General features: G+C 39.1%; 2 protein-coding genes across 5 annotated transcripts in view; both read right to left on the bottom strand.

Moving 5' to 3' along the window:
• The window catches only part of KIF27 (kinesin family member 27), a 28,355-nt gene extending 10,737 nt beyond the window's left edge, over nucleotides 1-17,618 (bottom strand). For all 4 annotated transcript variants that reach the window (XR_008428751.1, XR_008428750.1, XM_053932672.1 and 1 more), the window contains exons 1-8: nucleotides 17,501-17,618; nucleotides 15,638-16,032; nucleotides 13,435-13,635; nucleotides 11,185-12,113; nucleotides 4,606-4,749; nucleotides 1,388-1,591; nucleotides 685-860; nucleotides 163-296 (exon numbers count right to left, since the gene is read on the bottom strand). Coding sequence is in view for 2 of the 4 variants with exons in the window: in XM_053932672.1 (XP_053788647.1) it covers nucleotides 163-296; nucleotides 685-860; nucleotides 1,388-1,591; nucleotides 4,606-4,749; nucleotides 11,185-12,113; nucleotides 13,435-13,635; nucleotides 15,638-15,935 (2,086 nt within the window). In the remaining 2 variants the exon portion in view is untranslated. The remainder of the gene's footprint in view (nucleotides 1-162; nucleotides 297-684; nucleotides 861-1,387; nucleotides 1,592-4,605; nucleotides 4,750-11,184; nucleotides 12,114-13,434; nucleotides 13,636-15,637; nucleotides 16,033-17,500) is intronic.
• Nucleotides 17,619-18,342: 724 nt separating this feature from the next.
• QNG1 (Q-nucleotide N-glycosylase 1) lies at nucleotides 18,343-25,694 on the bottom strand. The gene is made up of 4 exons (XM_053931689.1): nucleotides 25,258-25,694; nucleotides 23,997-24,256; nucleotides 20,367-20,562; nucleotides 18,343-19,043 (listed from the first exon to the last, which is right to left on the bottom strand). The coding sequence occupies exons 1-4, from the start codon at nucleotides 25,592-25,594 to the stop codon at nucleotides 18,811-18,813; spliced, it is 1,026 nt and encodes a 341-aa protein (XP_053787664.1). The 5' UTR covers nucleotides 25,595-25,694; the 3' UTR covers nucleotides 18,343-18,810.
• Between the last annotated feature and the right edge of the window lie 884 nt (nucleotides 25,695-26,578).

The following is a 26,578-nucleotide window of genomic DNA, read 5'->3' as shown; positions in this document are numbered from 1 at the left end:
TATTGAATTGAAGGAATTATAATGAAATTATACATTGAATTATACTACATTGAATTATAATGAAAAAAATATTTGTAACAAATACACATATTTTACTGGGAAAACTAATTACATGTGCTAAAGATACTGTAGTAGGATTTGCTCTAATGACTTCCATTATACCTGTGGTTGTGTCAGTTTGTAGCGCAGATTTATTGGACAAACCAGACTTGTCTACTTGACATTTCATGCCACTTACATCAGGAAGAAAGCACAGAGATGTATGATTTTGTGTCCATGTTCGGTTTATGGAACGCCTATGGAAGAACAATAAATATGCTACTCTGCAAATACACAGGGATTTTTTTTTTTCTTTAAGCATCATGCAAAGTAGATGATCTTAACAGAGAAGAAGCTCAAACTTACAAAAGCATTTATACCTTTTTCCTCATCCACACTACTCCCACACACATCATCACCCAATCCCCCAGTCTTCAAGGTAGATTCTGACCCACAAGCAAGGATTATGCAATCTTTGCTAAACCTACAAATATTAAACTTATTTTGTAGTATGCCCAGTTGGTCCCACTGGTTTACTGTTAAGTATCATTACAGATGGTCTCATATCATGGAAGGATTAGGCACTAATACTACCTTTGCTATACATTTTTCTGTAACAAAAGTTAAAGAACAACAAAAAACTACTTATATGAGGTTTTCTCTTTGCAGCCTGCATTGTCTTCCTCTTCATCACTGTGATCAGAGAGGTGGCAGTGAAGGACTTCGTCTTGATCTTCTAACTTGCTCAGTATAATCTGTCTGCGAATATGGAATTCTGCCATTATCTGGGCCAGAGACAAGATGGGGGGGCTGGTATACCCCTGTCAAAAAGCACACAAAAATAGTGATGGGTAAAAATACTTGCAATAATTTAGCATTTCATTATTCATATTTTAAAAAATATTTCACCACCTGAGCTTGTAAGCAAAATTACACAGGTTTTATATAATAACTCTGAATGCCTTTGTAACATAATGTTTTGCAAGAGCCTAGAGGAGTCATTCCAAATGTGAAAACGGGCACTGGTAGCAATTCATTATCCCATGTACTCAACATATTGATAAGACTAATAATTCATTTTTTATAATGTTTCATACTGGAATCCTCAAAACCCCTAGAAAACCAGCTGAGGGGTGAGAAAACATGACAGCCATAGCACTTGTAGGTGGGAATTTTAAGCCTAAATATTTTGGATAATTGTGGCATAAACAAATATTACGAAACTAGTTTTTCAGTGGGAAGTTAAGCAGCAGTATTTGAGAAAGACATCATATGTTATCATGTCATGTCTAATCATTGGCCTATAATCATTACACAGTAGAAGGGGGAAAATCTGGGTAGACCTTACCTTTTGGATCTCTGTCCCTGAAGGTAGGTGAAGAGGGCGCAGATTTTTTGTGACTGAGACACTGTAGGGCCTCCTAGCAAATGCCATGACAGCCGGCCCATCTTCATAAGCACTTGGGAAATCTAAAGCTTTAGCATCTGTAAACTTCTCTAATTTCAATTTTAGCTGATCAATGACTATATGTTGTTCCACCATTTTCTCAGTCTCATGGGGAAAAAAAAAATAAAGCAAAAGCAAAACTGAGCTCTGTATCATATTCACGACTTCCAGTTCCTCACAAAGGTCATGAATCTTGTAAATCACCCACTGACCCTTAATTATTGTGCAGGGCACAGGCAAATTCTGCAACAAACTGAGAATTTTATGAAATATCTTCAGTCAGCCCCCCTCCCCCTCCCACTCCCCAGTCCAGTAAAGTTTAGATACATTTTTGTTCAGAAAGACCTACCCAGGTGTCCTGGGTTACAGAAAGAGTGCCAGTGGGTGCCAATGGGGTGTAACCAAATTGAGTATTCTACACCATTTCTGACAAACTGTTAGTGATTGGTCATTTTCAGTAGATGCCCATTAGATGCCCAGCTGACACCTCAGGCCACAAGCTGGGTGTTAAATGAGAAAAGGGAGAAGAGCCAAACCCTGTGAGAAGGGGAGTGTTTCTTTTTCTTCACAAATGACTGTGCAGTGCTAACTCCTTCTGGGGAAACACCAGCACAGTCCCACCGATCCTGAAGGCGTCATCTCTGCCGATGGGCCATAGTGGACTCAATGGCACCACCATAACGGATAGCTGTACCAACTTAGACCACCAAAGATTCCCAAAAATATCCTGTGACTCACAGGATGACATCATTCCCACTGTGCAACTGTCCACCCTAGGGGATGTGCTGAATACTCTCCCTTGAACCTGACCATATATAACTGGGGACTTTGAACCCCCATCACACCTGGACAGATCCAGACGAGGCCCAGAACTTCCACAGGACCACCACTTTTGACTGCAACCATCACTTCAACAGGACTACAATCACCACTTGATAGGACTGCGGCCACCACCTTGGCCAACAGGATGCCAGGTTGTAGTCTGACTTTATGGGTCTAAGCCAGTTTTAATGGCATTACATTTATTTTAACCTTTCTGTTAAATTGTGACTCTGACCTGAAATCTCTTTCAAGGTAATTGTGTGGGTTTCATTCTTCCCACAGCACACCCAGTTTAGTTGCATTAGCCTATCCAGGCATCTAGTGAGAAGTGGATGACATAATTAGGAGCTCATGCTTGCTTTATATGTGTGCTTATGGAGAAATGAGAATTATACTAATATTTTCAAATTAAACATATAGTCTGAGTCTTATTAATTAAACATGTATATGGGCTTCCTCTTCCATTTTGTACAATTCCACTTTAAAGATTACTTATATTAATAAACTAAACATGTACATGATCCCAGGATCACTTGCTGCTTTTTCTTCCACCCAGTCTCAGGTTTGTTGATAATGCTAGTTTTGAGACCTTATGTGCTTCTCCTACAGCATTCTCCCTACATTGTTTAAAAGTACTTATGTTATATAACTGATTCATCCATAAGGCCTGGTTATTTCCATTTTCTACTCACTCTATTATTTTTTTATTCTTTTTGAATATGGTTAAAATCAGGCCTAGCAACAACAGGGAAGTTGAAATATAGCGCATGATACATTCTGCATTCTTCTATTTTGATTGACACATTTTTATTAATTCTTTATGTTGTTGTCTTAGATTGAAAGTTCCTTCCAAACACAAACAATGCTTTAGAAGTTGACATTGTGTTGGAATACACTACATATTATTCCTATGTCATAGAAAATAGAATATATGTATGAATATAATAGTTGTTATTGTTTTGGAAGAAGCAACAGCCAACTGATCCACCCTGAAGCTCTTTGTCCCTGATACAACTCCACAGTGTAACACCATTGCATAAATACATATGTGTATAAACATTTATTACCTCCTACCTCATACCTGCTACTCTAAAAGTCCTAATTCTATCATGTACCATTAAATTACATATGCCTGTGAATACAATGTAAAATATTTGACAGAAGCACTCGCTTTACATTGTAAGTTTTTAAATAAAAGTGGCAGTTTAGTGAACTAAATGCCAAAATGGTGCCTGAAAGTTCTCAAGCTTCCCTCCTGCCTCTGATACTGGAAGAATCTTCTATCTACACTGTGACAGCTACCTTGTATCCTCCAAAATTTATATAAGCATTATCACAATATAAGTTGACACTATGGTGTGCAGGCTAAAAAAAAATCTAGCCGACAGTGACAGAAAAGAAAGAAAGTGAAGGAAGTGAATGAAGAAAGAAGGAAGAAAAAGATCATTACTAGTTTACTTACCTTTAATGCACTGACTCTCCCCAAGCCATCAGAAAAGAAAAGGGAAAAGGAGAAAAAGTATAATAAGGAGAAGAGCACTAACTATCCATGTTTATGTTTTTCTCTTTTAAAAATCATATAATGAATTATCTGTAGTCTGCATGTCCAGCAACACCAGCAGAATATTAACTATTCTATGCCCAGTCTTCTCAATCTTGAAATGTTATGCACATACTAGTCACTGTAATTTCATTAGCAAACTCAAGATCCACTGAAAGAAAGAGGAAAGCAGCCACTTTGTCATTACCTCACTTTCCACTGTGTCACTCAGTCTTCTCTAATGGTAAATGATCAGAAAGTTAGGATGGAATTCTGTCTTATAAAATCAAAAGGGGCCAATACTCTAATTCTTAATAAAGCCACAACAAAATAACTTTTCTATACAGCTTTTCAATTAAAGCATTTGGTAGGATCCATATAGTCTTTTCTAAATTCTAAAGCATCTTTCAAATCCTAATCTATTAATTGTCCTGAAACTCCTTAACAGTGATACAAATCTGGGGAGAGGGTTGTGTGTCATGCTTCAGGTAGCATGGAGAGCATGAATGGTTCAGTTCAAATTATGCAGAAGGCTTCTGGCACAGATAGGCTCATATACAGTCTCCAGGAATCACATCACTGTGATACATCCACTAGAAGAACCCAATTCATTCTGTGAAACAGCTCTAATTAAAACAAAATATCCCTAATATTGAATGGTAATTAAGTAAAAAAAAATTCTGAGCGACCTATTGAATGCATTCACATGGTAGAAGGATGGTTCAGTGCAGATAAATGTGTACCAGTGGAAAAATACCTGTAATCTTTGTGTTTCTTGAGCCTCCTTTAAAAATTCCTGTTGTTCTTTCTTTTCTTGTAGTAATGCCTTTATCTGATTCTGCAGTATCTGCACTTCATGATTCTTCTGGCTAAATAGTTCTGCATCCATAAGTAGTACCTGCTAGATAATAAAAGTTCAGCTGGGTGAAAGGGACATTATTATTCCTACAACTGGAATATTAATCAAAATAAAATCTCATTTGTTGTTAAAAGACATGACCAGAACTGCAAAGTCTTGAGGTATGTACAGCAAATTGTCTAAGTGGTTATCTGCAGTTTCTAGCAGCTATTTCTTCACTTCTGTTTCATCTATTGATTTTGCTCTGACAAGTTTCATTCTTCCCAAGGAGATAATGTACTCACAACCAAACCTAATTTATTGAAGTATATATTAAATTCAATTATTCTCTTTAGTATGCTGTTACATGTAGCTACAAGATCACAGCATCTTGTGATTAACATACTTCTCAAATGAAAACAGTAAGAATAGCTGTCCTCAATCTGCAACTTGGATAACAGTTTAAAGATTAAAGAAAACATAAGAATGCTTGTTCATATGTTCTTGTGAATGAATTTATACTGATTGATGGAGACTTCCAAATGTTGTTAGTCTTCCAGAAAGCCTGCAGAAGCCAAAGACAAAGTATTGAAACATTACATCAACCCACAAACCTTCTCATTTCTGCTTTTCCTATTTTTTCCTCCAAGAGTCCTGGTGGTGGACATAGGAATGAGTTTGGGTATTAGCTACAGCCAAACTGGTGTTTTAATATCATGTAAGACAGCTTTATCCAGGCAATAATAGCAGCTAGCAAATAAATGTGTATGTATAGACAAGAACAGGTCCTCTACTGTTGGGGTTGGGTTGGTAAGACCTTAACAGTGTGAAAGTTCTTTTTTCTTAGCTTGGTAGCCAAAGAAAAGGTTTGGAAGGCATGAAGCTGAGTTTTCAAGGTTATTTCTTTTTATCTAAAATATTTTTCTTTTGACTTTTTGAGGTCCACTTAGTACAGAAGCTATGGCAGTCTGCCCTGAGCTCTGGGCATCTCTCACATTATATATTCAAAATTATGTGTACTATGTTTACAGTTCTCATACTAATACCGAAAATTTATGTTCGACAGTGTGTCCCTATCCTAGACTAACAGAAAAGTGTCACTATCACACTGAGACATGGAGGACAAGAAGAAGGAAGAAAAGGTTAGGGCATGCCTAGATTCTTCTATATTGTATTTTTAAATTACATTCTAAAAAACTCCAAAATTCTATTTTTTTCACTCTGTGTCAATTCCCCTATTACACTACTTGAACTTTTTTGGCTTGTAATTCCTCATATAAGGTTGGCAGCCTCTCCCATGGGCTAAAACTGAAGCTACAGGTGTTTTTGACTTCTTGTTAAGGTCCTTGAGCCCCCTGCCAGGGTCTCGAGGCATCCAGACCAGCCAAAGGGATGCTCTGGACTCCGACACTCTACTAGTTGTTAAATCTGTCCATATGCAAACCCTGCTCTAGAGTCTGTAGTGTCTCATTTATTTTAGCCTTTTTCTAACCATCTCTTCCTGGCTGTGGATGGCATACTCACCTAGTAAAGGGAGTTTAAGCTAAGTTTAAGCTCAGCTTTTACACTGTTTTGAAGCTGGGAAACAGAGGTTTAAAACAAGCCACAGAAGAAAATTAAAAAGTTAAAAAAAAAAAAAAAGCTGTGATTTAGATTGCTTGAGAACAAAGAAAAGACAAAATTTGTTTATGCAATTGCCTGATAACAATCTATAGCTTTATCAGTTTGGTTGCAAACTTAAAAATGGGTTGATGTTACAGAATTCTAACTTATTGGAGCACTGCCTCCTTCCACACATGACAAACTCAAATCAGTTTTTCTGAGGTATTCATCTGGCATCAGAACTTCACTCAGATTCCAACTGGTCTAGAGTTGTTTTAAGTAATAAAATTATTTTTGATTTGAGATTATTTTCACTGTACAATAACCTGCATTTCTTTTCTTTTGATGTTCACAGTCAACATTTTAACTCAGCACATCCAATATAACTACTTCCTAAAAGTATACGGGGATGTTTCTAAAAATAATTATTTATTTGATCATGTGTCAGTTTTGTTAGGAGACATGCTCTCAGAAGGCTGAGAGCTCTTCTCTCCACAGGTCATCTCTAAGACTGTTATGTGCTGTGAGAGAAACAGCTAATCTGCACTAGCAATATGACAGGATCCTCATGGGATATCTGCATACTAAGACTCACAGATGTTTTGAAATTTTCACCTTATTTGGAAAACCATAAAGAAGTATGATGTCACCAAAAAGCAAAAGTTGATGTTTAACACAAAAGTAAATGTTAGAATGTGATTAGACAAAGAAATCTGGAAATAGTTTAGAAACTCAGTTAGCTAAAGGCATGGCAATGGAAAAAGAAATACAGGAGGTTTTGTGAGACCACAGCTGAAGAAATACAGTTTAGGAAATTGCTAAGAGATAAGAGATGAGACTGTAACTTTGTAATATTAGACAGACTAGCATATTATATACATACTATTGGATAATATTTGACAAAAATTGCAAAACTTAGTCCCTGGGTTATCTGTAAACTCACTGATATATTTGAAAACATCTTTGTAATTACATCTGTAATCCTTCTGATGGAGTAATATCTTCCCAGGATTAAAAACAATTTCTGGGTTCACAGGACAACTGCTGAGGGTATGCAACTAAGTACATACTTCCAAGAGAAGGGAAAGTTCTCTTTCGCTCTTTCTCTCTCCCTTTCTCTTCTTTTTCCCCCTAACTAAGGGGAAAACTAACTTACCTAAGTACACTCCCTCACTTCCAAGCCCTCAGTCCCAAGGAAGAGTAAAAGAAAGAAAACTTGTGGGTCAAGATAGAAATTGTTCAGTAAGTGAAGGTGAAGTGAAAGAACAGAGAAAATAACACATGTAATGCAGAGATAGTTAATTAATGCAAAACCAATCACTCTCTGCCTCCAAAGGGTAGACTGATGCCTATTAGCTCCTGTGCAAAAAGACAGCTAACATAACTAAATCCCCCTCCTCTCCCTTTCAGTTTCTGACTACGTCATATGATGTGAAATATCTCTTTGGTTGACTTGGGTCATCTGCCTGGTTGTGCTCCTCCTGTCCCTGGGTACACTCGCTTATCTATTCACTGGTGTCACAGACACAGAGTCTGTCCCTTGCTGCTGTGCAAACACTCCGCAGCAAGATAAATCACTGGTGTTTTATCAGCACTGTACCAGTCAGAAATGTAAAACATGGCACCCTGCAAGCATTTATGAAGAAAATTAACTCTATCCCAGTCACTTAGTACAACCCCCACTTCATATTCCACACCATTTATATCATACTCAAGCCCTATACTATCCAATGCAACCTTATTAACCATCCTTTCTTCCCTTCTCATCCTTTGACTTATGCAGATATCATTCCTTTAGTCTATAGACCACTTCTGTAAAATACTCTTAAAATGTCCACTGAGTTTATTAAGTCCATGATGTGGGTTCTGTCTGGTTACAGTGATCACTCAGGACGGGAGCCCAGGCTATGCTACAAGAATTGTTGTATAATCCTACAACAGACCAGCACAATCCTTACATGGTGTCAGAGACTGAAATGTTATCATTCACGGTTTAAACATCGTCATAATGATTTTTGCTGTTATGGCAAAACTGTGCAACAAAGCTGCACACCAAAGCCCAGGGTGAATGTGCCTCCTGATTGAAACTCTGTGAGTTAAGCTGACTAGAACTATTCAAGAGAAGAAAAGTGACACTATTGGTTAAAGCATCTCAAGCCTGAGAAGAAATGGATAAGGCTGGGAGAGCATTCACAGAAGAGCCAAGCCCAGCAGGTTCAGTGTGGAGGCCATAGCCCCAGGCAGACTAGCTCAGCTGTGGGGCCCTCCACGACAGAAAAGTCACATCTATGGGACATTCACATGAGGGCAAGTTAAGGGGGCATCAAGATCCATCAAAGGCCCTCTGAAGGGTTCGCCAGACCCTGTGCCAGAGGACTGTTCATGCAAAATGATGCAACTGACCCAAAGTCTTTCAAGAGACAGTGTCAAACATGCACCCCCCTCAGGGGAGGCACCTGGGCATTCCCACCTGGCCCAAATGTATATTAATGTATATAAATGTATATTAATCCACTGGATACTATGCTTTTGCCAGGGGACCCTCACCACCAAGAAGACCAGATGGAGAGGATCTACGAGACATCGTTAAGATCCATGAAGGTACGTTTCTATTTAATCTGTCTCTGTCATTCGTCCTCCTTTCCCTTTCCCGAAATTTCCTGAAATTTCCTTTCCTTTCCTGAAATTTCCTTTCCTGAAATTTCCTTTCCTTTCCTTCCCCCCCCTCTACTCTGTCTTCATGCTCAGTAGGAGTCACCTCTGGAACCTGGAGGTGGCTGACCCTCTTCCAATCCCTTTGTCAGTCCCACAACCCCTAGCAAAGAATCCCAGCTGCTGTGTTCCCCTACCTTTTAGTTCCAGACTGTTAGCCCTACCATTCCAGCTCCAGAGCAACAGGTAGCAATTAGCTCATCTTGTCAGGCAAAATCTTTACACATTATCTTGCAGCTAGGTCATGGATAGGGACCAAGTAGCTTCTGCCTCTCATGATTTCTGTCCCATTCCTATCCTGCTGTGGAACAGGCTGCCTGTTCTCATTCTTCCTCTCTCCTCTGAGCAGGAGCTGCTTCTTCAGCTATTACAGTTGAGGGTTTAGTCTCTGGTTTAGTGTCTCTGTGGCCTCAGATCAAGACACCTTCTCAGTCTCAGACCACCACAAGCCTGTTTGTGGGCTTTTAGACCACACCCTCTTGCATTTCTAAGGACACTGGATGCTGACTTTATAGGCATGGGGCAGATACAACACAGCTATAGAAGTCACTGTGTTTCACCTTAGCTCCTTCAAATAATGTATTACTTTGATGGGTTAATGAGCCTGTTCAGATATGAAATCACACGCTGTCAGGGGCAGCAATGGCCCTGTGCTCCTGACAACTCCTCCCACACATACTGATCCAGGGATCAATCACATTAGAGCATGTTCCTGTGTGGCAAACCCCAAATAGCTGTTTAACCTTATGAACAATAATCAAAGTTGGGATCACAACACATCAGTATGAACAGTCTGATTACGTAAGGATACTGAAGGAACTCAGAAACCACTACATCAAGGCTATAAAAAACTGCCCTGGAGGAGAGGGATACGTGCCACTTTTTCCCCTCTCTCTGCAAAATGTCTCTCAGAGAAGAAGAGGGGAAAAGTATAGTTGCTGATTTTATCCGTGAGGTGGCTCTTGGAGTACTGGGACATCCACAATGTAAGATCCAAGTACCAGATTAGGCTGATGGCCCATGGTTTTGTCATAGCTCTCCCAAGCAAAAGGAAACAAAGTGATAAAAAGCAAACAAACCAGCAAAATCTGAAAATAGTCATTAATGATTCTTGGAGGCTGTTGTACAGCTAGAAAGGAATCAAGCATCTAAATATTCAAGGACACATACAAATCAGCACCCAAAGCAAATACGCAGCTTCAAGACCTGCAACAGTCATTAAACATCTTAACTAAACAGGTATTAACAAGTTTACTCTAGCACACTATAATCAAATCTGTTATTATCTTGAAAGCCTTGAGCAACAGGTTGGGTTCCAAAATAAACTGTTTTGGGTTACCCCAGTAGGTAGCTAAGCATAGAGAGCTATCTTTTCACTTCTCCCTACCCCCATCTCCTAGGAGGACAAAGAGCAAAGGGAAAGTGAAAGCAAGAAAATATGTGAGTCAAGATAGAAACTGATCAGTAAGCAAGAGAGAAAGAAAATAAAACAAAAGAGATGATGCAAAAGCTATCACCCACAACCTCCCAAGGCTGACTAATGCTCAGCCAGTTCTGGGCAAAACACAGCTAAGTCTCCCTAAACCTCCTCCTCTCCCTTTTTATTGCTACCATCAAGTTATGTGGTATGAAATCTCTCTGATTAGTTCAAGTCATCTGCTTTGTTTCATGTTTGTGTCTCGAACTATTCATGCATCCTCCAATCTGTTTACTGGGGGGCGCAGGCAGAAAAACAGAAAGCGTGTCACTGTACAAAACACCATTCAGCAAGAGCAAGAACATTACTGTCTTAATACCTTTGTATTGGTCACAAATCTAACACAGCACCCTCAGAGATGCTATACAGAAAACTAACTTCATTTCAGCCAGACCTAGCATACTAGGAAAGCTAAAACCAAAAATCTACCAGACAGAACAGCTCAGCCTCAAGAATCACCTTGAAACTGACTAGAGAAAATATAGCATTACTGATCTCTGTTGTCACTGATTGTGTATTCAAAAATCCATTACAAAACACCTATGTCCCAGAGATTAGCCAAATGAAATTCTACAATGCTCTAAATTAAATTTAATTGTCAAATTAAGTACAGGTGACAATTTTATCCATCTTTCAAAATGGAGTACAAATTTTGGCAGATTGTTTTTTTACTTAGTCATTTAAATAAACAGCTTATAATTAAATACCTGGCATTTCTTTAGTTCCCTCTTCAGCTGAAGAATTGTAATGTGATGTGGTACAGGGCTGGTCTCAGTCCCTGTGTCAGTCTCCTGGACGATGAGAGCTTCCTTCCTTATTTTCTGTACCATAGTGATCCAGCTCTGCAACCTGTCTCGCTGGCTTCTTCTTAAGCTAACATCATCATTCAAATCAACCAGAAAAGGTAAGGCTTCATCTACACAATTTCTGTAACTGAAATATTGAACCTGAAGGCGAGTGAGCTGCTCCTCAAGTGAACTGATACGGGCTTTTTCTTCATTTAAGTCATGTAAATGCTGATTACTGACCTGCTGGCTCTGCAAAGCTTCCCGAAGCAATCTGATTTCAAGTTCCATTTCATCAATTCGGTCTTTTTCTGGGTTGTAATTTACTACTGGTTTATTTCTAATGTTTTTTGCTCTGTTGGCATATTTGAGGGAATTTAAAGATTCATCAAAGTCCAGTGAGGATGGACTTATACATGTTATCATAACAGTCTTGGCATTTCCTCCAAGGGAGTCTTTCAGAATACGAGTAATTTTAGCATCCCTATATGGAATATGTACACTTTTCCTTTTTGGGTCTCCAAGGGCACTGATGACATTTCCCAAGGCCAAGAGACCACTATTGATCTGAACTGATTCTTTGAAGCGTTCACCAGTATTTCCAGTCTTTGCTACCCTCTCTGATCCAGCCAAATCCACAAAATGAAACTTTGAAGCGATTGAATCCTGTGCAGCATTCTGATATTCTGCAGACTGCTTCTGATGAATACTGATGGTAAAAATGGCATGAGATCGACTAGAGTGCTCATTCATCTGTGTTGTGCCTGTGTGACGAGCTGCATTGCCACTTTCCAGCAGGCTTATCACTTCATCTGCACATTCTACTTGGAATTCCTTAGCACCGACAATCACTTCAAACACCAAACCAGATGAAAGTAAAAACAATTTAATTAAATATAAACTCTTCAGCAAAAGCTTACAGCAATAACTATAATCATGTATTAGACAAACATACAAGCCTGCTACGGCTATGACCTACCAATGAGGTCATAGCATATAGCTATAAAAATAGCAGATACAATATGTGAAAAGCATGAGGCACAACACATCTGAAACCTGTAGATATTTAATGTATGGGTCTATTGTGCCATAACATTTGAAACAGTATCTCAGACACAAGACACAACTCATTTACACATTACACACTGCACATTACCATTACAATTTACAGTGTAGTGCTACCTAGAAAAAGTATGAGCAACGTGAGCTCAAAGGATATTCTGCCAGTTAAAAAAAAGACTAAAGCCTGTACTAAGAAAAGAATTTCTATTCTGAATAGCACAGATAGTTGGGCCTTTAGGACAGCTATCTCTTAGTAATCTAATAGGTGTAAATGTACTTCTACTAAGTACTATTACTAATCATCTTTTTTATCAGATTTTTCTTTTAAAGAAAAATGGAAAATGTCCTAGCACAGGAAGCTGACAGTAACTGTACTGAAGAAAAGAAATAATTTAAAATATATTGTGGGATCCTTTTGAAGCAATGATATTGTCTGCAAGATTTGTGCTGAACTAGTGCTTTCTCCCAGCTACAGACAAAAAACCCACAACAGCTTAATATAACAGTATAATAATACTAGAGTAAACATAACAATTAGAATATAAAGAAAAAAAGATCCAAACCTAAAACAGATTAGGTACTTTCAGAATAAAATACCTCTGATGTGAATTCTTCTAGTATTTTCATGGGGTGAACAGGATACCTACAGGGCAAGTGTTAATCTCAAAGCCTCTAAAAATATATACTTCCCCTCCTCTTAATTAAGTGGTCTCTTACACTCAATTTCATTGTAAAAGGGGAGCAGATATTTACAATATAATTGACTTAACAATTGTAATTTTGAAGGAAGAAGCAATGGTTTAATCTTAAAATAATTATTCAAGTGAATAATCACACGCTATTTTGTTTCTAGACAGAACTTGCAGAAACAAGAATTGTGTATTTACTTTACCATCTGTTGCCACTTCCATCCATATAATAGAACATCAATATTGCTCACAGGCATCTAAACCCCAAACTGCTTCCAAACAGCTAAACTGAGTTTATATTCTGAAACTTTTTTTTTTTCCTTTTATTCATTAGTAGAGAATAAGCATTTACAGAGAAAGCAAGAATAATTTGGACACAAACTAAAACCCAAAACATCAAATTTGAGAGCTGGAATCCTACCTGTATTTCCTTTCTCATCTTCTCGGATATGTAGATCTTTCACAGAGGTCTCCAACTCCAACAAATCTCGAAGTTCATCCTTGTAAACCTCTATATAGGATACCTTCACACGGAAGTTAATATTTCGATGTTCAGAAATATGATGAAATAATTCCTGAATAGCCCGTGGGATTATGCCCCTTTCATCCGCTGCAACTGATGCTAAAATATAAGCACAAATGTCACAGAGAACTGTAGCCATTCTGTCACATAAGTTACAAAGACTGAAATTTGAAAGAAGCCTGTGATATTTAGTATGCAACACACTGAGGAATCAGAAGAGCTCATTGTTCATAAGGATTTTTGTAATTTGTGTGTGTGCGTCAGAAGTTTTGTTTGCATCCAGTACTAGGATTCAAATTTAAGTTCTAAATTACATAATTTTATAGTGATGAAAGTTTTTCATGGATTCTGCTTTAAAACTATACTCCTCAGAGTACAGATTTCTTCTTTTTCCCTACTCAATATGGTTAGCAATGACATCTCAAGGGTTTGAGAAACTATAAATTCTACTTATGTAAAGCAAAATCATCAGTAACATAATGAGACAAGATTTATGACTAACATTAACAGTAATTTCCTATTTTTTCATAGACATGGAACACTGGTGCCAAACTCTACTTTTTTAAAGAATATTCAGCATAGGACAGTGTTTCCATTAATAATCTGTGTTTTTTATCTAAGACTACGGAAACTGTTTGCCTATGAGACAATACCAAGAATCTCTTTTACCAAAAAACTAACAGGTTGTTCACATCTAACTATTAATTTAGTAAATAGATTCATTAAACTAAAAGGGTCTAATTGCAGAGCTAAGATCAGCCTTAGACTGTGACATCCACTACCCAAACAATTCAGCTAGCAATGGTACTTATAGGAACATTAAATAACTACTAGTGAAGGGAATAGAAGGGAAGTTACAAGAATAAGCAGAAGAGGCCAATGGTATGAGGTTCAGCAAAGCTAAGTGCGGGGTCCTGCCCTTGAGTCACAACAGTCCCCTTAAGCACTACAGGCTGGGTTGGGGCAGAGTGGCTGGAAAGATGCTCAGGCAGAAAGGACCTGTGGGTGCTGGCTGAGAGCAGCTGATCATGGGCCAGCGTGTGCCCAAGTGGCCAAGAAGGTAGTGACCCTAACCAGTACCAGCAGGAGTGTGGCCAGCAGCACCAGGGCAGTGATTGTCCCCCTGTGCTGGGCACTGGTGAGGCCACACCTCCAGTGCTGTGTTCAGTTCTGGGCCCGTCACTGTGAGGACATTGAGAGGCTGGAGCGTGTCCAGAGAAAGGCAACAGAACTGAGGGGTCTGGAGCACAAGTCCTGTGAGGAGCAGCTGAGGGAGCTGGAGTTGTTTAAGCTGGAGAAAAGCAGACTCAGGATAGACCGTATTGCTCTCTACTACCACCTGACAGGAGGGTGTAACTGGGGAGGGGGGTCAGTCTCCTCTCCCAGGTAAAACGTGACAGGACAAGAAGAAATAACCTCAGGTTGCACCTGGGGAGGTTAAGATTGGATATTAGGAGAAGTTTCTTCACTGGTGGTCAACCAATGGAACGGGCCTAGTTGTGGACCTGGAAATGCAGGTTTAATGGTTGGACTTCAAGATCTTAGGGGTCTTTTCCAACAGTTTCTATACGGTTCTGTGATCTTATGATTCTAAATAAATGGAAGACTCTACAAGGACATTTACAATACTATATTTGTATCCATTTGGAAGAAGTAAATAATAAATTTCTGATGTCACAGAAATTTCTCTCAAAAGCCCCAAAAAAGCAAACAAATCCAACACAGAATGAGCAAGTAAACAATTAAGTGCCTAATGAAGACTTTTTCAAGGTAAGATAAATGTAGCAAAAATTTTCAAAACCACTACATTTCAGAAAAAAAAGTTCTAATATAAGTTTCATGTTAAAATGTGGAACATGAAAGAACACTTAACAAATTGGGTTTTTCTTCGATTTTTTTGTATAGTCTAATTTATGGAGAAGTTTTTAAAACTTTAATTATCACATAAACTTTGGAAGTTTGGGGTTTTTTCACTACAGGTTTTTGCCTTGATCCTTAAAATTCTGCAGCATTATCTGCTATGTAATAAATATTTAACTTGCAAAAATGCACTCCCTTCTGATTAAAAAACTCCAAAAACCAAAAACTTTCTATAACTTACCAATGTGGTCACCACCGATGGTGTAAGTCTTCCCAGAACCAGTCTGTCCATATGCAAACACTGTAGCATTGTATCCTTCAGTCAGAGACACTAGAAGAGGCTTAATACAAACAGCATAAACTTCTTCTTGGGTTGAGTTTTTGCCAAATACAAAATCAAAAGTGAAGACATGGTCCTTTCCAATGATAACTTGTTTAGCATTTTGGACTAATCTGACACACACTTGGTGGTTATGAAGTATTTCTTTGGAAAGCAGAGGTCTGACTCGGACTGCAACTTTAACTGGGATCTCCTCCATGCCAAACTCCACACTTGTGCTTCCCACTCAGTACTGACATAGCCAAGAAGAAATCTGTTACCACAGATCTGTTCACCGCATTCACAGCTGTCTGCAACTAAGAAAAAAAGTTTTCCATGTTATCTAATAGAAAATAATGAATCTCCTGAAGTGAAAAGTTGAGATTTCCTAAGGAACGTGTAAGCACCATTACAATCTTGACAAGCACCTGATATAAATGCAGCTCTATTAATAACTACATAATAAATGAGTAAATTATTTTTGCATCTATTAATTTCCAGGTTAGCAGGCTTAAGTCTGAAAGTTGCCTGATATCATATTTGAATATAACAGTCATACAAAGCAACAATATTGTAAGAGTTTTAATAAACACTGTTGATAAAGCAAAGGCTTACAATGGATCCTCTCATTTTCCTGTGCCTGCATTTATATTGCATAGGGAACACAAATCAGTCAAACAAAACCTTTTTCTCCAGAAGTTGAAAATACATACATGTTTCAATACCCTCTTCCACTTACCAAGCACCAAATATTTCTAACTCAACAAGCAAAAGAACTGTGGTTTTAAATTTATCTATTTACTACATGTAAATAATTCCTCTGATTTTGATCTGAAACTTTAGGCACATATGTAATTATTTTTTTAGCATAGTAATTATATAAGTAATTAGTAATTATAATTTTAGCATACATGGTTGCTTATACTGTCTGGAGCATATTCATTCTTACAGCATAGGCACTGCACAGTAGCACACTAGTAAATATTAAGGAATTGCCTTTCTTTATAGCTTTTTTTCACTAGAATTCAAAAATCTGCATGGGATACCACACACATGTTTTCTGTTGTTGTTGCTAACTCTGAGAATTTTTGTCATGGAAAGTTTGCTAAACTTCCTGCTCTCACGCACATTGTCTTCAAGAAAGCTGTATTACTGAACTGGCAGAAATCAGCTAAGCTCTCAAAATTCAAGTTTGTTGAAAACTAATAGCTTAAAACAGTCTTAGCTCACAGCAGCAAAGATAAGAGCTTTTGCATTTCATTTTACTCCTTTTAATTTGAGGACTTGGCTGAACTTTGAAAAAAGAAAAGCCTCATTTTAATGACTGAGCACAAGAACAAATAAGCAAAGCATGAGAATGACTTGTATAATAAGGGACATGGCAATCAGAAACAGACACATAAACATACTAACTACAGATTAAAACCACATTTTGATTGATAACTGAGTTTAGTTACCTGGGTGCGTTATTTTTGTGCCCCTAGCAAGTGTTGCTCCTAAGTGCCAACATCTCCTACTCTCTTTTTAGTTATATTAATAAACAAACAAACAAATTAACAAACCATGTCCCGGCTGTGGGAGGGAAACCGTATTTCCTACGAATGTATTTTGTAAAAGAACGTGGGAATATGACACATTCCCAACACGTCAAGGCTAGACAGATACTTGGGTGTCGACGCCCGCAGCTGCCATAAGGCAGAGGCAAAGATACAGGCAACCTTTCCGCTCGCAGGGATGTTGTGAGGGCGGCCCAGCAGATTTTCCGTGTTTGCAACGTCTCCAAACCTGAGGAGCAGCCAGTATCGTATCGCGCGTGAGTGTCGGGAGCCGCTAGAGCCGCGGAGGCCGCCGTGCCGTGCCGTGCCGTGCCGTGCCGTGCCGTGCCCCTCTGCCGCAGGGTGCCGCGGGCCCGGGCCGCAGCGAGGGCCGGAGCCGGCGGCGGCGGGCGGCCCGCGCTGTTTGCTGCCCCTCGCTAGGCAACGGCCGCCATGGCCGGCCGCCCGCCGCGCGCACAGCGCCCCCAGCGGCGGGACGAGCGCTGGCGGAGCGCGGCCGGCGGGCTCCCGGCCCTCCTTCCCGCCCTGCCCGGGTCCCGGCCCCTCCGTCCGGGAAGGACGGTGAGGCGCTGGAGCGTGTCCAGAGAAGCGCAAGGGAGCTGCGGGTGTTTAGCCTGGAGGACGCTCAGGGGGACCTGACTGCTCTCTGCAACTGCCTGAAAAGAAGGAGTAGCAAGATGGTGTTTGGCCTCTTCTCACAGGCAACAGGTGTGAGGACAAAAGGAAGTAGTTTCAAACTGTGATAGGGAAGGTTCAGGTTGGACATCGGGAAAAATTTCTTCACAAAAAGGGTGATTAAATACTGGAACACGCTGCCTAATCAGGTGATGGAATCACAGTCCGTGGTGGTGTTTAAGGAAAGACTGGACGTAGCACTCACTCAGTGCCACAGTCTAGTAGACAAAGTCATGTTCAGTCACAGGTCGGACTTGATGATCTCAGAGATCTTTTCCAACCTAAGTGATTCTGTGATTCCTCCCATCCCTTCCTACCTCCTTCCCTGCATGGACTGAGCCCCCCCCATCTCACCCCTACCAGTAAAAACATAGATACAGCCCCATGGCACATCTGTCACAAATAAACAGTTCACTCTTTATTGAACTATTGGATGGATTACACTTCCATGTCTGAGCAGTGAAGCATCTGCCAAGCACCTGCCACCTCCGTGCAGGTATGAGAGGGGACAGGCAGGAACACAAAGAGGCCGAGGAGCAAGGTACACCACAGGATCTCCACACACATCTAGCTGTGTGCACAGGTAGCCACATACACCAATACAAAGGTCAAAGCAGGAGTAGTAAACCCCACCTTGACATGGATTGCCCGCAAAGTTTACACTCTTAATTTCAGTCAGAGCAAGCAAAAGACTAAAAGAAAGGTAATAAAACAATGAGGAAAAAAAGGCACATTGTTACTACATCACTAGAAAACAAGCATTTGATTTAACAGTTCCAGAATACTGCATGACAAATCACCATATAAAAAGCAAAACTGCAGTTCAAAAGATAAGGCAGCAATACAAGAGCTATCAGAGTGGACTTAGTAATATATACACCTTACTCGATGGAACGGGATATCTTTCATCTCTGCCCTGTGATCCCTGGCATAATCCCAAAGATAATAATCGAGTAAAACTGCATTGATCTTCTCATGCATGTCCTGACCCTTCTTCTGATAGAGTTCCTGAAGGTGCTTACAAATCAGTGCACAACACCAAATAGAACAGCCCCGGATCTCTACCTCTTCTTTGTCTCCAGACTGGAAAAGTGTTCCTGCAGACACAAGAGACAGCAATTCATTTACATGGAACAGACAGAAGGCCATGCACTAACTAAATTTGTCAGTTTTTCCCCCCTTTCACATTTATTCTGTTCTAGGAGTCCAGTTCTCATGAGTTACCCTGCAACTGTTAACAGTGTTGCTATGTATACTAATTAATACAGTTAATTACCAATAATTAACCGCAATTAACAGTCACTTTAATTTTACCATACTGCACTTAGAAGCCTCCCTTCCATTCAATTAAAGCAACATCCTGTATTCTAAAGAACTGCTTTAGAAGCAGGGTGTACTGCAAACCATATGATCATTTCTTTGCTTGCAGAAACAAAAAAAGTAGTCTTTTATTATAGTATACTTTTTAGTATATAATTATTGTGCTTCATAGTATATTTTCTACCAGGATACCTAAGTCTAAGATTTTAAAATTAAAAACAAACAGGCCCCCAAAAGAACTGAATGTAAACAGAAACAGTAGAATTATTTAAATGGGAATGTTCTCATTAGGATTCATGGAAGGATAAAATGTCTATGAGGTCTATTTAGTTATATAGATATGCATAAAGACATGAATGCATGTATGGCCATTCTTTTAAAGTTCATGGGCAACGGCATTAATCTGTTTATCTTCCTGCTTATTTCTGAAATTGTGTAACAGCACTTCTACACCTAAATACAGTCATTTTACAGTGCAAAAGAGATTGGCTTATTTTTATGCACTAAAATTCATGGTTAATAAGTATTGGGAAGATGAAACCATGCTTAAAAAATGAGATCCTAGTCATATGCAATTAATTTAAAGCAATATTTTTAATGGATGCTTATAATATTACTTTGCTTATTAACTAAGTACAGTTATGTACTTAGTTAAGTACTAAGTTAGTACTTAGTACAGTACAGTACAAATAAAGAGGAATTCCCATTCTTTTATATCAAATTTGAATTAATGACAAAATCATTGTTTCTTTTATGTAAACCTCAAAAATTGTAACTATTCTCATGTTTTACTACAGCAGCTTCTCAGAAACTCATTCAGAGACCCAAATTATCTTTGAGTCTCTTTAACCCCTCCCTTATCAATGTTTAATTCACAAAACAGGTCTTTATAAAAAAGTAACCTTGAGATCTCACTCAAGATCATGGTTAGAGAAAAAGTTCCTTCCTGTTACCTCATCAGTACCTAAGAAATTCCTGGAGGAAAAAAAAAGGAAAAATATGTTGTCCCTTACATGGACAACATATTACATTTTAGAACTAGCCTTAGTCTACAATATCGGGCAGTAAGATTACTTGATATTAGCAAGGACAGAACAAACCTTCACGTAGTTTCTTCATTAATTTTTCAGAATACTTCATTGCTTTTAAGTGAACAAGAACTTGTGGAATTCTGTAGTCAGCAAATATTGTCAGACTGGAAATATCATCAAAAGAAGCATCTCCTTTGCCTTCTAAAACACTCCATGTGTCAGCCACAAGTATTTGTGCCCGTTTGTAGAAAGACACCTTCTTCTTCTGAAGAAAGAAAGAAATTTATGGATTATTTAAGTGCCTGAACAATAAATATAGCAAATAATACATTAAGCATATCATATTGTTAAGCAAACATTAGTTAACTAGAACAGAATAAAACTGCAACACTCTTAAAAATCTTAAAATCTAAACGATATCGAACTACAAACATGGATTCTGTGGAATACTCATAAATAAACTGAAATTAAAAAATAACATAATGAAAGTTACTGCAGCAAATAAAATTTAGAATATGCCCAGATCTCAGAATACATTCACAGATGTTTACTGCCACTTGGCAAACAATGTAGTTGAAGGTCCAGCAACATTAATTTTCAGAAACTCTACAGTACATCCAACCTTTTAATTTGAAAAGAGAAGCATAATAGGCATGTATTTTACTAGACAATTAAAACATTTTGTTAATCCATTTATCTGTACTTTTAAAGAAATAGAATTCTGGTGAAAACTTCAATGAATGCTCCTCTTTGTTTACTGCCAACTATTCCAGACAGCAAATCACATTTTTTGTCCTTGAATTATATTCTCCAAAAACACAGAGAAGTTCAACTATATTTCAAAGAACAACTTCCAAAACATCCTCAAAACTCCTGCCTTCCCTGTGCCTCATTCTATACTTGACATAGATGCACAAACTTACTTCTAGAGAACATACGTGATTCTGTACCTTAAATAACAAAACACCACCTTAAACATCACACAAGAAGTGGTAACAAGAAATAAATAATTAACAGACCAAATTTTATCATAGCTCCTACTGTCCCAAAGCAAGGGTGTCATTCTTAAATAGCATTAGGAATTTCCCAGTAGTAAAGTACTGATTGTCTCTAGCACCACACCATTTCACAAGAGTAGAGAAAGGCAGAATTAGAACGGAACTTTTCAATTCATGCTGCAGCTTCATTAGGAAAAAAAATATTGTCTGGGACTCATCACTGAGCAGATAAATTTACAATTTCATTGTTTCAATTGTTAACTTTTATGTTGTAGAGAACATCTTAAGTTTATATAAAAATCTCAACATGAAAAAGACTACAAAGCATTTTGAGTAAGTTTTCCCACTGTTTATCAGAAAGCAGAAAAACACTAGGTGGATGATACTACATGTCAACTTGGAAGAACTTAAGAACTTCTTTATTGAGCAAATGACTGCACTGGCACACATTGTTTACAGAGATTGTGGAGCCTCCCTCATGGAATATACTCAAGAACTGTCTGGACACAAGCCTGTGCCATGTGCTCTGGGATGACCCTGCTTGAGCAGGGAGGTTGGACCCACTTACAGTATGGTTCCTTAAACTCTTACCCAGTCTCTGATTCTGTCTGTGAAAGACAGTAAAGATAGTTAAATTTATCAAAAAATGCAACTTTTTTCTACATGGCAATACAACTGTACCTCTTTTATCTTTTTTTTCTCAACACCTTGCCTTTCCAGGAAATAGTACCATGTACAGGAACATTTCATTCTTCTCTGCAGTACAATGCGCTAATATTAAGGAATTTATCTAATTATGACCTACTGACATTAAAAGAAAGGAGCAGTATTGTGTTGGCAGAGAGCAAAATGTGATAGCACAGACATTAAAAAAAAAAAGCAAAGAATAGGATCATAAGAATTTTACAACCTCAGTCCTAGGTGATGGATGGTAAGTAAAAGATGAATACATGCAATATAGGGGAAGATCAAAAACGACTCCATTAAGTCTCTGTCAGAACAGGAAAACCCTGATATATGCATACAATATGGTCTAAAACTTAAACTGCTGTTGAGAATCAAATGCAGCACAGTATCTAAATATGAATTATCCACCGAGGAGAAAAAAATATTTTGTAGATTTTGGTCTTGGTTTGCATTTTCTTTTTCAGAAAAACTAACACTGGCAATTTCTGTGATTAAATGTGTAATCACACATGTAATCAAATACAAAAAGTATTTTGTATATGTATTTGGAAAAACATACAGTCAAATAATTGTGCTAATTTGAGAAGCTTCCCTAGAAGGTCAGCTTTAGCAGTCTGTGATAGTATGATTCTAATGTAAGACTTAAGTTATATATATTTCTCCTATGGAGAGTTACTGAAAAGCACTGGTTTGCTGTTGAATATTTCACCATCTTTCCAGTTCCCTCCTAACCCTTTAGAAGTCTTACTTGCAAGAGCTCAACCTGCTGCCATAAAAATAATGCGATCCATGTCACCACCTTCAAAATACACAACTTGATTAGTGAAAGCAGATAAAAAGCTTCCATATTCATGCAACAGGCTTTATTACTACGTCAGTGCTTACGGTCTGGGATCATTTTTGGAACAGCTTTTCATTCTGTAGTCTGCTGCTGCTTTTAAGGAGGCTTGCTTTATAAAGCACTCATCGTCATCTCATGAAAGATATAACATCAATGAATACAGTCACTATAAAGATAAGAAAATACCACTTCACTTAGAAAATATTCCCTTTTTGATTGCAAAAAATGTCAAAATATTACTTTCTATGTTAAAAAGCCCCAAATAAATGAAACCAGTAGCTTCAAAGATTGATTCAAAAGAACCTCTGATTTTTAATGTAAATATATTTTGCTTCACAGCAGGAGACAAAGGAAAATGACACTTCCTACTGAAGGGCAATAAATGCAATGAAAAAGCAAAAATATTGAACCAATGCAAAGGTTCAAAGCTTCAGTGACTGATATTCCAAGAAGCTGAAAAGACTGCACAGACTAGTAGTATAGGCTGAACTGTCACTAACAAAGTCTTCTAGATTTAATGATGTAACAGCTGAGTACTACTTCACATGAAACTGAGCACATGAGCGGCTATGTATGTCACAGGTGCTAAATGAAAGCCATGCCTGTATAGGTGAAACCTGGGAGACAAAAAATACCAGATGATCCGTGCTTAATTCCCATCAGTTTCTTTCAGTAAACGCTTCAGTATACTGTCAACATTTGTAAAAACGGGAGTTACTTCTAATCTGTAGTGATTTGACTAATGCCTGTTAAATCAACAGCCATTAGAGGGTGGAGTCCCAGTAGCTATGCATTAATTCTAGCAGAGTTTCACTTCCTTCATTAGCTGCAGAGAGCCTTAAGGTAAAAGAAAAAGAAGATGGTAGAAGGAGGGTTGTCAGCAATTCAAGGGAAGTGAAAAAAAAAAGAAAAAGGATTCCCATTTTTCAGGCAGGAATTATCTCAAATACTATACATTTTTAAGGAGTACAAAGGAGGTGTGATCTAACTGGGAACTCAAGAGTATACCAAAATAAATTACAGTAAATTGATAAAGAGACAGCATATGAGAAAAAAGGTACTCTGGTGGGAAAAAGGAAGTGACTCTTGTCCTGACTAGTTGTGGACTATCAAGTGTCTTTTACTGTTACTAAATAGTAAGGATTTTTTTCCAGAGCTTTAGAATTAGCTTACCTCAAATACAGCTTCATCTCTGTAAGAAGGAAAATTTTCCAGTATGAGATGTAGCAGTTTCTGAGCACTTTTTTCACTCATTTTAACACAGGTGAGGAAAGACCCTCCAAACTTCTCTAACAGAACTATTCCACTTTCGTTCAGCACCCGGTGTCTTTCTTCAATCAAAGGCAAAGGCACTTCTGTGTCAGAGCGAAATACGTGCCTAACTTGGTCAAGCGTCATGGTGGCAAAATAGGATGCACTGGTGATAGGTATTCCTTCAGAAAAGTGAAAATAAGATATTTAGGCTATCACATAACATAGCATATAGACCTAGTGCAGTGGTCTGCTAAAGGAAAGCACTGCTATAGGAAGATCTAAGAAGTCCATCAATTCTTAAACCCACCTTTGCTTTCAGCAACAACCACATCCACAGAGCTGCTCACAACTAAATTTGTAAGAGCACACAATGTTTTCTTCCACAGCAAATTTCCAACATACAACCATAGAACTGTTGTTACCTTTTGTATGTAATTTTCCCCAATTGCTTGGTTTTCGTATTTTAAGTGTGGTGTTTACATAGCACACTGGCAAATATAGTCCATATACAACTAGTTTAGTCAGCATAGGCCTGTTTTCCCATGGATCCTAATCATGCTGTGCATTCACAAAAAGTGTCTTAATGCTAATACCCCCTTAATTTACTAAATAACTATGCAGAAAATTAATTAAAACTTTCATCTATACCTACTAACAGTTGGGGTTTTTCTGAGAACAGCAAAAAGTGTGAGTGCTAAAGTAGTGGGTTTAAATATGAAACTTTAAAATACTGATTTTAAAATACTGATTTGAGGGGCATATGGGTTTTCAGACTTACTTCAGACACTCTGATATTTGATTAGTCCAGAGAATTCTCGCTTTATGCCTCATTTTTTCATCTGCCATGGAAATATGCAATTCAACTTAAGAATACATGTGAAATAACCCAAGTCATGCACAGCTGACTACTAACAATCCTTGAAGTCTTTTGAATGGAAGAGATAACCCAGTTAAAGTCAAGAGTTAGGCAGTTTCAGTACAAAGGTATTTTGAAAGCACTTCCAGTTCTCTTCCCCAAGCTCTATGGGACGCCTGCACATACAGAGCTACTGACGCAGCGAGCAGCACTTCCCAAGAGCGTGTCCCAGTTCCGAGGCGCCGCCTTCATTTAATACATGACGCTCGGCTTCCGATGCCCCTCTCCCGCAGCCCCGGCCCCGCTTCCCCGGCGCTCACTGACCGTCGTCCAGGGCCCTGTTGACGGCGGCGCACAGCGACCAGTAGCCGCTGTAGGTTTTCTCCTTGTACTTCACAAGGTACTTGAGCTCCTCCTGCTCGGACCAGAAGGAGAAGTTGAGGGTGTCCACCAGGAACACCCAGTCTACAGCGTCCTTGTCGGCGGCCCGGGGATTCAGCTCGTGCAGGCTTTTCCACCCCGCCAGCCCGAACTCTGCCGCCGAGGCTTTGTCGAACAGGCTCTCCGCCACCCGCCGCACTCCCTCCTCGTCCACGGAGACATCTTTGCTGTGCTCGGCTATGAACTTGGCGGACTCCAGGGGGGACGGGAACACCTCCATACTTGGCAGGAAACACGCACGGTACCCTAACCAGCCTCTCCGCCGCGCTTCTAGCGGGGCGCGCACGGGGAGCGGCTCTGGCAGCTCGGCCCCGCTCCCCGCCCCGCGGTGCTCCCGCTGCGCGCAGGCGCAGGCGGGGCTCGGGCGGTGCTCGGGGCGGGGGCGAGCACAGACCCCAGGCCCGGGGAGCGCCTGGGCCGGCACGACCGTATTGAGAGTCGCCTTCTCAAATCCTGCCACGCTAGAGCAGCGGGCAGCTTCATAGCAACGAAATTTTCCAGAAGATTCCCCTCACTGAAAAAGAGAGGGATAAAAAAAAAAAAAAACAACTGACAGAGGAACGAACAAAAATGTGCGCGTTGAGTTGTTGAGCTCTTTTCCCCAATCAACACAGAAAAGAACCAAACGAAAGACAGTCCAAAACCTTTTGCATACATACGCAAGTTGGAAGCACACAGAGAAATTCAGCCTTGTTTAGTTCACTTGCATTTTGCCCAAAACCTTAGCTTCGATTGCAGACTTCTCTAAAATTTAGGTACCAAACTGTGTACCAAGCCAGCTAACTTCCCACTGACTAGAGAGTGTGATGGCATTTCTTTCCACAGAATTCACTCTCCTCCACCAAGGGAGCCAACCTTATGCATAACGTTTCAGGCTCCTCACCTTTACCATGCTATTTTAAAGAGCAGCTGCGTTAAAAAGACCAAGTTCATGCACCACAAATAATGGGGAGGAGGGGACACAACAAACCAACCAACCAAAAAAAAAATCTTCACTTAGTCTGGACCCATCATATCTCTATGTGCCACACACCTTTACACTTTTTAATATGTTTTTATTCAGGAAGTGAAATTAAAACTTTAAACGATAAATACAAATGCCAAGGTATTATATGAGATATCCAGAGGCGTTATATTTTTTTTAATTTCTCACAAATAATTATTATGGAACTCAACATACATCAGGGAAACAAGTTGAAGTTTT

This window comes from Vidua chalybeata, chromosome Z, assembly GCF_026979565.1.
Source record: "Vidua chalybeata isolate OUT-0048 chromosome Z, bVidCha1 merged haplotype, whole genome shotgun sequence".
Classification (NCBI taxonomy): domain Eukaryota; kingdom Metazoa; phylum Chordata; class Aves; order Passeriformes; family Viduidae; genus Vidua; species Vidua chalybeata.
The sequence above is the reverse complement of the archived record's forward strand: the minus strand, read 5'-3'. Positions and strand labels throughout refer to the sequence as shown.